We start from the raw sequence: 14,257 nt of genomic DNA, 5'->3' as shown, positions 1-14,257 counted from the left end.
CAAATTTGTTCTTTGGTTTTTGATTTTTTTTTTTTGAAAGGTGATATTCCTTTGCTATGTTTCTGGAGCACCTGCATTCTAAATCCAAACTTTTCAAGCCTGTGATTCCAGCTCTGGAACAATCTGACATGCGCTTCTGACCTCTACAGGCACCTTTATTCACAGACACAGACCCACAGAAAGGCACACCCACACACGTATAATTAAACCAACACAAATAATTTTAGAAAAACTCCAACTCCGTTTCATAAACTGTCTATCCCCAAAATTCTTTTTGGCATCAAAGCTATGAATCTTTGTTTGGTCTGAGTCAAAGGTCCCTGAAAATCTAGAGAAACGATTCTCAACCTGTGGGCTGTGACTTCTTTGGCAGGAGAAGATTGAACATCCATATCACAGGGGCCACATATCAGATATCCTGCATAGCAATATTTGCATTCTGATTGAGAGCAACAGCAACACCACAGTAGTAATGAAATAAATTTATCATTGGGTGTCCCCGCAGTATGATGAGCTGTCTTAATGGGAGATAGCATTAAGAAAGCTGAGAACCAGCTTTATCTAAATGCCTGATCTAAAGGCATTTCTTGGACTGGTGAAGGTGGCAGTGGGATATGTCTTTCTGTCTCCACTCCATGTAACATGAGGGCTGGCTTGTTGGGGTTTCCGTCCCGTCCGGTACCCCAACAGCCGGCAAATCCCAAAGAGAAATTACACACAGGACTCCATAAGATTATAAACTGATTGGCTCATTAGGTCAGGCTTCTTGTTAACTCTTATAACTTATGTTACCCCATTATCCTTATCTACTTTAGCACATGGCTCCGTACCTTTCTCAGCTGGGCCAGTTACATGCTGCCTCTTCAGTGATCTGCGTAGGAGTGGCTGAGGGCTTCCTGTGTCCTAGAATACTCCCAGTCTCTTTACTCCACTCCTACTTCCTGTCTGGCTTTCCCGCCTATACTGCCTGCCTGGCCAATCAGCGTTTTATTAAAATATGATTGACAGAATACAGACAATTCTCCCGCACCATTTCCCTCTTTTTTTTTTTTTTAAACAAAGGAAAATACCCATAGTCCATTTGTTGGGAATGTGGGCGTAGTATTTCAGGCTACTTCCTGCTGGTTGGGGGTGCTGATGATCTTATGGGGACCTAAAGAAAACTTAGAGTTATCATCAAGTCCTGACTGAAGTATCCTGTGAGTCTTGATCATCTCAGGCAGCAGTCGTGAACCTGTTCTGGATGAAGAACTCAGACATCTGGGCCATCTATTCCTGTCGGAGATTTTTCAGGTGGCCTCCCTTGGTCAAAGGTGATTTTTCTTAACTCTGAATAAATCCAGAGCCTCTCGTTTTCTGTGGAAACAAAAGCAAAATCTCTTCTCCAAAGTAGCATACCTTTTGACTTCAGTTTTGAAGCCAAGGTATTTTCAAAATACCTATCTTGGGTTAGTTTAGTATCATTTATAAACAAAAGTCTTTTAGCAGTTGTTGCTCCTTCCTCAGCAATCAAACAATTTAAAGAGAGCATAATAGCATACAGTATGAAGATTCTCTGTGCATTTTCCATCTTTATGCAGCTTTATTTCAACCTCTATTTCTTTTATTTTTATTTTTAACTTTTGGCTTTTTGAGACAGGTTCTCTGTATATATCTTTGTCCTGGAATAACTCTGTAGACCAGGCTGTCCTTGAACTCACAGAGATTCCTCTGTCTCTGCCTCCCCAGTGCTGGGTTAAGGTGTATGCTACCACACCTTGAAGTCACAGAGATCTGTCTGTCTCTGTCTCCCAGGCATTGGGATTAAAGGCGTGTGCTACCACACCTTGAAGTCACAGAGGTCAATATGCCTCTGCCTCCCAGGCATTGGGATTAAAGGTGTGTACCACCACACCCAACTACTCTTTCTTTCCTTTTAACTTTAAGAACTTTAACTTTTAGCCTGCATATACTCACTGTAAACCATTTAGAGGTTTTCTTCCTCTTTGAATCTCTCTTTACTGTATATTTTTCTTTTTCTGACCATATGAGTCTTTAATTTACTAAGCAATATGGAGAGCTGTGGCTTTGACGGCTAGATCCAGCTCATTCCTTAGCTTTTTAGCCTCAAGGCTGAGGTACCAGCCAGAGCTGTGTTCACTGCCACAACTCTATGGCGTTTCAAGGTCCTTGCCAGCAAGCAAGCTGCAGCATTCTGCTCACAGACCACACTCAGTCGGACTGCCTGCCTGAAAGAGTCAGAGTTTGCTCTGGCAGGACAGCCCAGATAGCCGACATTTTAAAACGGCGCAGCTTTTCTCCTGCTACGGCTGAAAACCAAAAAGCATGCGTTCAGCTTTACATCAATACCATTTAAGTGTTTGGCGGCAGGACCTCTTAATGAGCTACAAAGTTTTGCAGCTAAAGCTGAGTCAGGAAGCCTCTCTAAATGAGAGCATTGCTTGCCTCTAGCAAGCAGAGCAGACCTGAGAAATTGCTGCCACCAAGAAAACATGCTTCACTCTATTCTTTCCCAAACTTTCTCAAGCTTTCTGTGGATTCAGTTATCCACGTTGGCGCCATCTGTAACATGAGGGCTGGCTTGTTGGGGTTTCCGTCCCGTCCGGTACCCCAACAGCCGGCAAATCCCAAAGAGAAATTACACACAGGACTCCATAAGATTATAAACTGATTGGCTCATTAGGTCAGGCTTCTTGTTAACTCTTATAACTTATGTTACCCCATTATCCTTATCTACTTTAGCACATGGCTCCGTACCTTTCTCAGCTGGGCCAGTTACATGCTGCCTCTTCAGTGATCTGCGTAGGAGTGGCTGAGGGCTTCCTGTGTCCTAGAATACTCCCAGTCTCTTTACTCCACTCCTACTTCCTGTCTGGCTTTCCCGCCTATACTGCCTGCCTGGCCAATCAGCGTTTTATTAAAATATGATTGACAGAATACAGACAATTCTCCCGCACCAACTCCACTAACCAAACATTTCCATATTGAAACCTGTTGTAGGAGACAGACTGAATGACTCATAATGGCTCCAGAACAAAGGATCTCTTATTGCCGGAGAGGAGAGAAATGTGCTCACTGCCTGTGGACAGTGTGTCTCCAGCTCTCTCCATTCTGATTCTGTCTCCCAGACATTCGGTCTCTGGATCTTTTTAGCACACAGAATCCTCTGACCTGGCTCTGGTGCCTGATTTTTAAGTGATTTCTTCCATCTTCAGAGTTGTAGCATAATGGGGCTCACCACTCCAGAGGATCAACGCCCTTTGTGTGGGAGCTTGAAGTGTGCTGATGATAAGCAGACCGAGTGGAACCGCCCCGACGCATAAAAGGCATTTTTTTTCCCTGTTAACGTTTTCAGTTTCTTGGTGTAGCTGAAACTCAGCATGTCGTCTCTGAGATGAGTGCTGCAGAGCCTGCAGAGGCTTTTCTGGGCAAGTTCAGTACCACAGACAAACTGCAGGAAGGCGAGATCGGTATGTATTTAATGCATGTTTGAAAGGAACTACAAGAGCAGAGAGCCGCTTGTCAGGGACAGGAATAGAAGCAGAGGGAACAGAAGCTGAACCTCAGGACTGTGAGCCTGTCACAGCGGGTTTCTGCAGAACCAGAAAATACAGACAGGAGTTTAGTTAGCTAAGAGGTTTTAACATTAGTTATTGTATTGGAGCATATGATATTTAACACTTAAATAGTTCTCACGCAAGAGAAATGAATAGTGAATTGCTATACAAAAGCCTTAGTGAAGACTTTTTTCTCTTTTCATTCTTTTTTTTTCTTTTTTTCCTTTTTTTTTTTTTTTTGTTCTTTGTTCTTAGATTGCTAGTCCACTCTTTTGCCAGGGATGGGTAAATTACACTCTGGTGAATCACACCAAGTCCCTGTGGAACATGGTTGCTCTACAAGTCCAACAGCAAAGGAAAATTCAAACAACAGCTTTGCAGTGTGCAGTGACAGGAGCTGCCTGCAAAGCTGGGGCTTTTGCTTTGCAGATTCATTGTGATGGAAAAGGATGTAAGGAGGAGGCTGGAGGCCTGGGGTCCAGGCTGACCCCACCTAGGACAAAAAATTCTGCATTTTGAGCTTCTAGTAAATTATACTAGGGAATATATTGGATTATCTATTTAGTCTTCAGAAAAAAAAGCGAATTTGTGTTTCTTGTGTTTCGAAAATGTCTATGCTTCATTATATTTCACTCTTTTATCTTCTTTTTTTCTTCATCCCTGTCACTTCTCCTTAATTTTTTTTTCATTTATGAAGAGATACTTGATTTTGGCAAAACAAGACTGATATTTATCAAAATATAAAATTAATGACAAAATATTAACACTTATCATTTAAGCCTAGTATTCTCCTAACTGAAACATTATTATTAGCACTATTATTATTATGATGATGATGATGTTGCTGTTGCTGTTGCTGTTGCTTCTGTCTGCTGCTGATCGACTAATTCTCTGAGACACTCTCATACTTTATTCCAACTGACTGATAACTCCTGTTCCCTTAGCCCCAGCAGGGTTGACTTTTGAAAACAAATACTCTCCCAATGGGAACACACCTGCTACAAATGTGGAGCTTCTGTCCAAAGGGTGAATGTTGTGTAACTGGAGACATTCCGCTACTTGTAACTTGTCTCTTGTCTCTCATTTGAAACCATAGCTGGTTCTGTGAGTGAAGCAGGCTTTTTGTTTTGTTGTGTTTTGTTTTGTTCTTCAAGACAGGGTTTCCTGTTTGGTCAAAAGCTTCCTAGCTCCCTAACACCCCTTTATACAAAGAGTCTGGAAAATTATAATCAGGAGCCTCATCCTAGCACCTGGCACCCATCTTTGAAATACTGGGCAGAAACTCCATTTCAAGCTCCATCCCCTGAGAGTTGCCTTAGTCCAAACTCCACCTCGGAGAAAGCCCGCCAAGAATTACCCCTTCCCAAGGCCTGTCAAGAAGGCCTGCCAAATGGTAACCCCTCCCCAAGGAAGGTCAAGACCACTCCCACAGCCTACTTAAACTGCCCCCTAGAGACTGTTTCTCTCTCTCCCCTTGCCATGCTTTCTTGGTGCCACTTGGGAGCATTGCATTAAACATGGGCATTTTTTATTTGGTCTGATTTGGTCTGATTGGACTTATTTGCTTCCGTGGAGAGGCTCATCTAAGAAATATTTCTAACATTTCCCTGTGTATCCCTGGCTGTACCAGAACTCACTCTTTTTTTTTTTCTTTTTTTTCAAAGTTTATTAAATTATAAAAGTTTCCATTCCCGCCCCTACTCCCAACACCCTCCCACTCCCCCCACTCCTTCTCCTCCTCCCTCTCCAGTCCTAAGAGCAGTCAGGGCTTTCAGCCCTGTGGGAAGTTCAAGTTCCTCCCCCCTCCCTCCAGGTCCAGGAAGGTGAGCATCCAAACAGACTGGATCCCAAAAATCCAGTATATACAGAGGAAACAAGTCCCAGTGTCATTGTCAATGGCTTTTCAGAAAGACTCCGGGCCAGCCACATTCAGAGAATCCGGCCACATTCAGAGAATCTGGTTGGACCACGTGCTCGTTCAGTCCCAGTCCAGCTGGCCTTGGTGAACTCTCATTAGATCAGTCCCCTTTTAGACCAGGCTGGTCTCAAATGCAGGTATCTGACTACCTGTTTCTGCCTCCTGAGTGCTGGGATTAATGATTCCTGGCACTTTTTAAAAAAATAAACTAAAAACCAGATCAGCAAGGTTTCATTTCTTTGTTCTTTGAGAGATCATTTCTAATATTGTTTACTAAAAGAAACAAAACTTGTAACTTGTGCTACTACTGTGTTATGGAAGGCGTTAGGTTTTAGAAGGAGATGCATGTATATACAGTATGAGAACGGTGGACAAAAAAATGCCATTTATGTATCAGAATGAAACAGGTGTTATCATTTTATACCACTGTAAATACAGAAGATGACCAGTAAATCTTGCTGTTGATACCATATATGAAATGTCTGGTGAGAAATCCTATTTGAACCAAATGAAAGGAAAAAGTTACACCATTTATGGACCACGATGAAGTAGACAGTATTAGATTTTATTCAACTGTAAATATGAACGACTATCAGTAAATCTTGCTGTTGATAATGTATATGATATGTCTGGTATGAAATCCCACTGGAATCTGGGTGATTACATGCTTGCAGTCTCTTTTAGAAGACATATCTGGTATTGTTCTTTAACACAATCCCAAACATTCCAGTTTGTTTTTTTGTTCTTTTCTGTCCTCCCTTTTTTATTGACATTTTACACTTACCACACACTTTTATTGTTTCATTGAGGTGACTATATTAGAAACTCCCTCAGCCATTTTTAAAATTAAACCAAAATTCAAGTGCTCCATTTTCTATAATATGGATTGGGATTTTGATATTACACCTGAGACACTTTTATTCACCACAAGGGCACAGAGGATTTTTTTTCACTCTTTTCCTCAGACAGTTTTATAGTCCTAGGCTTCATGCTTGGGTAGCATTTTATAGAAGGTAGGAGAAGTGAGTTTTAGTATGTGGATACAGATTGCCTCAGAGGGTAGGCAGAAGACAAAACATACTTAAATCTTTGTTTCTGCCCCTCTATGATTAGGTGGTGTCATTTCTGAAAATTTGACCTCTTTATTTTTCTACGCTGGTCATCTAGACTAATTCTTTTGTATTTTCATACAATTTGAAGGTTATCTTGTGCTGGATGGTTAAACATGGTAAAAGCACTGGCTTCTTTTGCAGAGAACCCAGATGTAGTCTCTTGTACTTTCATGGCCAACACAACTATTCATAACTCCATTTCCAAGGAATTCAATACCCTTTTCTGGTTTCCTTTTGGATCAGGTATGCACATCATGCACAGACAGGCAGTGAGTCTTTCTTTGTCCTTCCACCTCCCAAATGATGACATAGAAACTTCTTATTAATTATGAAAGTTTGGCCTTAGTTTAGGCTTGTTTTGAACTTGATCTTAGAGCTTAAATTTACCCTTTTCTATTAACCTATGTTTTGTATTGTAGCTTTTTTTTTTTTTTTTTACCTTGCTTTCATTCCATATGTTCAACACTTTCGGTGACTCATTGGCATCTCGATTTTTCCTCCTCTTCCTTTCTCTCCAAGGAAATCCCACTTATCTTGCCTATATAGTTATTGACCTTTCAGCTCTTTATTAAACCCATCAGAAAGGGCCTTGGCAGAGATACATCTTCACGGTGTACAAATATTCTGCAACACAGACATATATATGCAGGCAAATCAACCATATGCATAAAAAAACTAAAGTTAATAAGAATGACAGACCTTGCTTATTTCTTTGAAATGTCCTATATCCATAAATGTGTTGGAAAGAATTCCTTCAACTACTAACCTCTTGAGAGCTTTTGTTATTTTATGCTAATATTAATTTATTTCACTCAATATTGAAAACTTCTTAAAATGTTCCCATATTTCACCCATTATTTATGACATTGTGTTCTATTACATTTAAGTGTGTTTATTAATTTATTTACTCACTAGGTTCTAATGTGCTCTATTATATTTATGTATGTGTTTACTAATTTATTTACTCACTAGGTTTTGGAAACTGATCCAGGTTGGCCTTACACCTCCTTTGTAGCCAAGGCTGGTCTCGTACCCATCGCTCTCCAACTTCTGCCCCTCTAGCACTAGAATTGCAGAAGTGTACCAACATATCAGTCTCATTGACTGGAGGGGGAGTTATACAGACAGTCCTGAGCTGTCCCATGTGGAAGGTGGGAGCCAAACTTGGATCCTCTATAAGGGCAACAACTGTTTCTAATTTCTCAGTTATCTATATCTCCAGCCTCTTGCTGATCCCTGCCACCTCCAACCCTCACAGTGTTTCCCTCAGTCCTAACCAGTCTATTCTTAAGAAACTAACTCCATAGGTGGTTTTTTGTTGTTGTTATTTTTTTTCATCCTGATCTCCACTCTTTCTGTTTCTAATCCATTTATTGGCTCTTAGTTCAATAACTGGAAGACTACATGGCAACACTTCTGCTTCCCTTTCTTCTTCTTCTTCGTGAGTCATAGACATCTTTTCCAGACCAGGACTTTCTGTGAAGGGTGTTTGCAGAGGAGGAGCACAAGCAAAATCTACTAATGATTCTGAGTAAATACAGCTTTTTCCCTGAAAGATTCTTGAGATTGATATTCTTATATTTTTCAGGTAAAAAGCTCCAAGGAAAATGTCTCAAAATCGTCTCCCCCGTGTCTCCTGCTAGGCTTTACTGCTGCTATGCAGTGATCATCGTCCTCACTGGAGCTGTGATTGCACTTTCTGTTGCTTTGTCATTGTCAGGTGAGTGACCCATCCTCCAGATCCTGCAGCATTCTGTCCACATCCACACTTACTGAGCACTGTGAGCCAGGCAATGTGTGAAGGGCAGGACAGAAAACACACTGAAAATTCCTGTTCTCTGGGAACTTAGGATCTAGCAGAAATGTGCAATGAATGATCAGCACTGGAGGCCAGGTCAGCATCCCTGTGAGAATGGCATTAAACAACCTCTCGACAGATGCAGGAGACATATGTCTACCATGGTGAACTATTCAAAATAAAAAAATGAGGGGGGGAGAGCAATACCCAAAGAAGGAAACTCAAGGAACTGTGAGGACAGAGAAAGGAACAATGCCCAGGAGATGATACAGCACCTTCCCCTAGTACCCATGGTGTTAGTTACCATGTTCAACTATATTTTGAAAGTATTCAATGAAAGGTTTTTGAAGTAATCAATTTATAGAATTTTAGAACTACACTGTCCAGAATAGTGTAATAAAAGACTTGTACTGTTGCCATATGACGGGTGGTACTCTTTCTCTCTTGACTGGTTGGCCACCAAGTTGAAAGGAGAAAAATAAAGAAGGGTTGACAAAAGTTTTCTAAACAGCCCATAAGCACAGATGAAGAGAGGCCTCTGGGAGACAGACTTAAGTGGATCATCTCAACTTTATTTCAAAGTATAAGGATTAAGGATTATATATAGGATTAAGGAGCCTGCGGCAAATTATAGTTTGATCCTATCACAAGACTTGGTTTGTGGCAGTAGGGTCCTTTAGAATAGACTTTCTAGCATAAGTCTTCTCAGCAGGGCTCTGTATCAAGGGCAAGCTAAGGATGAATCAAGCATCTGGTATTAAAACAGGTACCTGGTTCAGAGACAGCTTTCAGATAATGTCAGTCCTCCAGGCCCAGGGACATCCTCCAGATGAAGCTAGACAGAGAGCAGGAAGCTTTGTGGGGAAGGAGGAAGTTCCTTATTGTCAAGCTTAGAGAGAAAGCTGCTAGCCTACGACAGACAGTGACCTCTAATGAGTCAGCATGTATTCCAACATATGAGCAATCCCTTAGTGTAACAGGCCCACACTGTATATACTGCCTTCCCAATAGTCCTCATTGTTATCTAAGTTATCAGACTGACTGTCAAAGTAGGTGTCCATACAGGGTGCTTGTTGCTCTAGCAGCCCAATTGTAGTGAACAATTATAAAGCACAAAAAGTGGTGATATTATAGGAACTCACTTCCTGGGCCCCTATTGTCAGTGAGCACCTGATAGAGATTGGGGTACAGGCCCGAGTTGGGATGCCTTTAGCTAAAGGACCATCATCTTAAGGAGAAGACCCCTAAAGATCAGTTACAAAAACTATAGTCAAAATCACACCTCACATCTGAGCTCAGTAGGTATGTCTATGCCAATTCTTGTTATAACTCATTTCATTGTCTAAATTTTAGTAAAACAGCCAGAACAGGTCTCAATCAAAATTACCTATGCTGTTTGCCCAAGAAACTGGATTGGATTTGGGAGTAAATGTTTTTATTTTTCTGAAGACACAAGCAACTGGACATTCAGTTGGAACTTCTGTTTGAAATTAAAGGCCCAGCTAGCTAATTTTGACAACATGGAGGAACTGGTAAGAAAGGATCAGAATTGATTTGTTTGTTCTATTGAATATGTATTGCCTTGAGATAGACTGGTTAAAGATGAAGCATGAGGAAGGATCACCCCTTGCAGATGGAGACATGGAGAACAGATGATTGTGTGCCATTTACTGAAGATAATATTCCTGATTGGAGTCCTCAGACATTCATGAAACATTTTCTCATGTAGTGCTCATAGTCAACCTGGAAGGTCGGATGCCACTTTACTGAGATACCTGCTGGTGATGAGGATTTCTCTCCAAGCCAGCAAATGTGGCATCCTGAAGGTGACAACTGTTAATAACTGCAAGGTCAGGCTTAACCAGGAACTCACCCAGCCATGAAGAATATGTCGTTACACTCGGTACTTTAATTTAAATGAGGTACTTAAGAATTGTGACTGTCAACTTGATCCACTGAGAACTGAGGGCTATTATGGCTCCAAAGGCTGTGTCCCTCACTTATACTCTCCTGTTATCTAAAGAGAAAGCTGTGGATTGGGGATACTCAAGGGTCATCTGAAACAGGGAAACACATATATTCGCTTTACATGTTTTATGACAGAATTTCCTGAGGAGATACAAAGGGACCTTTGACTACTGGATCGGCCTGCACAGAGAGTCACCAAAGCACACTTGGAGGTGGATGGATAACACTGAGTTTAACAGCTCGTATGTTTTCAAACCATTTTCATTCTACTTTGATCATTTGTTATGAAGTGTGTGAGTTGTATCTGTTAGAGAGGAGTGTCTGTGTCATGTGAAGCCAGCTGCACTGCCTTGGTGGTATATTATCATCATTTCCAAAACCTTTACTTAGTGTGATTTTTCTCGAAATCCTTAGCAAGGTGATGACACCTGGGGTAGCTATTGTCTTCTCCTTCACCAAATTAAATTATTTTGTTGTTGATAAATATCCTGTGTGGAATGTAGACAGAACCTCAGAAGTGCAATGAGGGATCTAAAACTTCAGGAAGCCACTTCAGAAGGGCAAGCCACTGTGTACATTGCTATCCCCACTTACAGAAGCAGAAGCTTCAAGGACACTGGAAACTTCCTCTAAAGTCTTGCAAACCGAGTGTACCTAAGACAGTTCTTGAATGTGAGCATTGTTGTTTTGATGGAGCCCCATTATACTGGAATGGGGAGCCATTTACCAAGAAGTGAGTTTCCCCATATGTGAAATGCTTCAAAATAGAATTGAAAATCACCCTCAATGAGGTCAGTTCTGTAGTTCATTATTACTGGGCAGCAAGAAAAAGTCAAATGCTCTGGATACACATTGAAGGCTTGGTTTAACATGAATGGATATCAAAGGTTCTGTGTTCAAGTCAAACACTGAGAATGTAAAGGCAGTAGGTACAAAACCAGTGCAGATGATTCCTCATGGACTCTGCCTTTTTTGTTTATTTGTATTGAAAATAAGCAGTGGAGACACGTAAGATTTCACTGAGGAGCAAATGCAGTTATGGGCTCTGCAGATTTACTGTTTTTGGTTTATTTCAGGGTTCCCATTCGAGGAGAGGAAGACTATGCCTACTTGAACAACAACAAGATCAGTAGTGCCAGAATCTATGCAGAGAAGAGATGGATCTGTAGCAAGCCCCACAGCTATATCCTCCAATGCCAAATTCCTTCTGCTTCTTCCTAGTCTTTGTCAAGAGAAGTTTTTTAACCTAATATCTACAGTTGCTGCTCTAGTTCCATCTTCCAACACTGTTATCAAAAGTAACTGAATATCTGTTAACATCACAACTGCTACGGGAGTATCTTCTGCCCCTTCAGCCAATAGTCCCTGAAGCACGAGCCCACGGTGCTGTGGGAGGGCCTTCCGCTCCATCAGCCAATAGCCGCTGAAATACCAGCCCACTGGGGCATGGTATATTTCTCTTTTAAAAAGAGCCACAGATCTTGGCTCGGCCCTCTTGGTTCCAGCGCTTGGTGCCGGCTCCTGCTCCCGGCTCCTGCTAGAGCGACTAGGCTCCCTTCCTGACGGTTTATGGTGTATGTAAGTTTTACCCCCCCAAAATAAATAAACCCTTAAAACATAACTGGTGTGGGATTGATTCACTGTTATTTGGCGCCCAGCATTTGGTTTAAGAACCACCCCACCCCTCCACCCCCAGCTTGGCCTCTGGCTTGGCTACCTGCCGCCAGCTCGGCTTGGCCAGCTGGGCTTGGCACGAGCCCTCCCTCAGCCATAACCTCCACGCCTCCCAGGATACACAGGTCCGGACAGTCTCTACCGGCCTACTTTGCCCTGTTCTGCGTGGATTTTTAAATTTTTCCTTGCAATGTGAATCAAAGAGCTCACAGTGCAAGCTCCCTTTGAAGTTCCAGCAAGCTGTTTGAAATCCCTGCCATCCGCCATAACTGATTGGGAGTGCTGCAAGCAGCTTGACCCTTAATCCCAGCACAGGGACATCTGGCCCAAAGCACTAGGCCTCTTTAGCAACAGTGCAGTGGCTGTGTCACGACCCTCTGCATCGAGTTGAACAGAACGGCAGGGCAAGAGAGCCCAGCTGGGATAGGCCAGGCTGCCTTGTTTATTGGCCACTAGAAGCTCTCTGACCTTTTGTGATCTGTGAATTTAACCTCTGGATTTGAGTGTATATATTCTAGAGTTTACTTCCTGAATCGACACCATTGCCACGTGGATTCAGGTGCACCCCACCTCCTACTGGCAGGCAACGGTCATTGCAGGTAAGATTTTTTCTTTTCGGTTGAAAATAAATACATACATACATACAAGTACAATTTCTTTTGATTGAAAATGTCAGAAAATATTACTATCCAAAAGGTCAATGTTTTTTTTAATTGCGCTATGGAGGATATTCTGAAGGATGTCTGATATTCCTCTTACTTTGTTAATCCTGGAATCTGTCGCTTTTCTGGTGTTTGGCTATTTTATAAAAAAGATACAGTCCTTACAGACTGAATCTACAATGCTGAGGGCAGAGATTAAAACCTTAAGAACAATTCAGACTGATACCAACCTCCTCAAAAAAGAGTTTGGAGTTCTCAAGGAGGAAACTAGATCTTTGTCTGATATGACTCGGTCGACTGACCAAAATATCAAGAAGGTACAGTCTGATATTGCTTCTTTAGAAGGGAGCTTCACTGCTCTGGAGGAGGAGACAACCAAAATGACTGGTAACCTCCAGTCCATGACTGTAAGTGCTGAAACATTAGCTGAGAGGATTATAACCATTGAATGTGAAAATCGGACTTTATCAAAAGGGTATGATAGATTAATTGACAGGATTTCCATACAAGAAGGCACAGTACATGCCATGAGGATTGTGTCCAAGGAGGAAATGGTGTCTCTGATGGACAAGCTCCATGCCTTAGAATCATTAATGAAGGCTTTGGAGCATAATACTGGACAGGAGATTCAGGACTTACAGAAGGCAATGGTGAGCAGATTTACTAAGATTGAGGAAATCACAGACTCTGATAAACAGGAGCAAAAGGTAGAAAGGCAACATTCACCTCAAAAAACTCAGTCTACATAGAGTTATACCTGTCTTTCCAGTAATAACATCAGAAAAGATAACCGGCTCCAAAAACCCTAAGGTCATTAAAGAACATACATGGGAGCCTATACGTATGAATGATCCGAAAGAATTTAAACAAGCAATTGTGAATTATGGACTACATTCATCCTTTGTTAGGAAGATGTTAAAATCCTGGGCTCTGAGCAGCAGGGCCACCTCTCAAGATTGGAACCAGCGCATGTCAGCTGTCCTAGAGAATGAACCTTTATGGCATTTCAAATGCTTATTCAAACAAGAGGCCAGACTTTTACATCAAGAATCGGCGAAAGGAATTGAGGCTTCTCTAGATTAAATTCTAGGGGAAGGACTTTACTCTCATCCTCAGGAACAAGCTCTTTACGATGAAAACATTTTATCCATATGTGCTACAGCAGCTCTAAGGGCCTGGGACTGGGTTCAAGACTCAGGTCAGAGAGTAGAATCGTATGTCAGAGTCAAACAGGGTCAAAGAGAACCCTTTAGTGACTTTTTCCAACAACTAACTAAGGCTGTACAAATAGGGATACCTGATCCAGAAGCAAGAAATATAGTAATTGAGTCTTTGGCCTATGAGAATGCCAATATAGAATGCAAAAGGATCCTGGGACCTTTAAAGCTCAGATCAGTGCCTTTGGATGAATGGGTTTTACATACAATGAATGTTGATACATTTGATTATGGCAATGAAACATGGGTGCAAGAAGCAATTTCCAACGGTAAAAGGAGACATCAGATTACAAAATGCTTTCATTGTGGCAAAATGGGACACATGAAAAGGGACTGCAGACAATGGAATTC

At 41.7% G+C, this 14,257-nt stretch overlaps 1 protein-coding gene and 1 long non-coding RNA gene across 4 annotated transcripts; one reads left to right on the top strand and one right to left on the bottom strand.

Moving 5' to 3' along the window:
• Positions 1-728: 728 nt before the first annotated feature.
• On the bottom strand, positions 729-2,956 carry LOC148122571 (uncharacterized). Its single transcript, XR_015737433.1, has 2 exons — positions 2,758-2,956; positions 729-1,356 (listed from the first exon to the last, which is right to left on the bottom strand). It is a non-coding gene; the product is annotated as an uncharacterized LOC148122571 (long non-coding RNA).
• Positions 2,957-3,158: 202 nt separating this feature from the next.
• On the top strand, positions 3,159-11,974 carry LOC146895303 (C-type lectin domain family 2 member D11-like). 3 transcript variants are annotated; one of them, XM_087904106.1, is made up of 5 exons: positions 3,159-3,470; positions 8,176-8,307; positions 9,835-9,917; positions 10,489-10,595; positions 11,430-11,974. In XM_087904106.1, exons 1-5 carry the CDS (start codon positions 3,395-3,397, stop codon positions 11,572-11,574), a joined length of 543 nt encoding a protein of 180 aa, XP_087760232.1. In that variant the 5' UTR covers positions 3,159-3,394; the 3' UTR covers positions 11,575-11,974. The 3 variants fall into 3 exon arrangements, with proteins under 3 accessions (XP_087760232.1, XP_087760231.1, XP_087760229.1); XM_087904105.1 differs by having other exon boundaries at positions 3,160-3,470; positions 9,751-9,917; XM_087904103.1 differs by having other exon boundaries at positions 3,167-3,470; positions 9,739-9,917.
• Positions 11,975-14,257: the final 2,283 nt, after the last annotated feature.

The sequence above is a fragment of the Myodes glareolus genome, chromosome 3 (genome assembly GCF_982192425.1).
Source record: "Myodes glareolus chromosome 3, mMyoGla1.1, whole genome shotgun sequence".
Lineage (NCBI taxonomy): Eukaryota > Metazoa > Chordata > Mammalia > Rodentia > Cricetidae > Myodes > Myodes glareolus.
The sequence above is the reverse complement of the archived record's forward strand: the minus strand, read 5'-3'. Positions and strand labels throughout refer to the sequence as shown.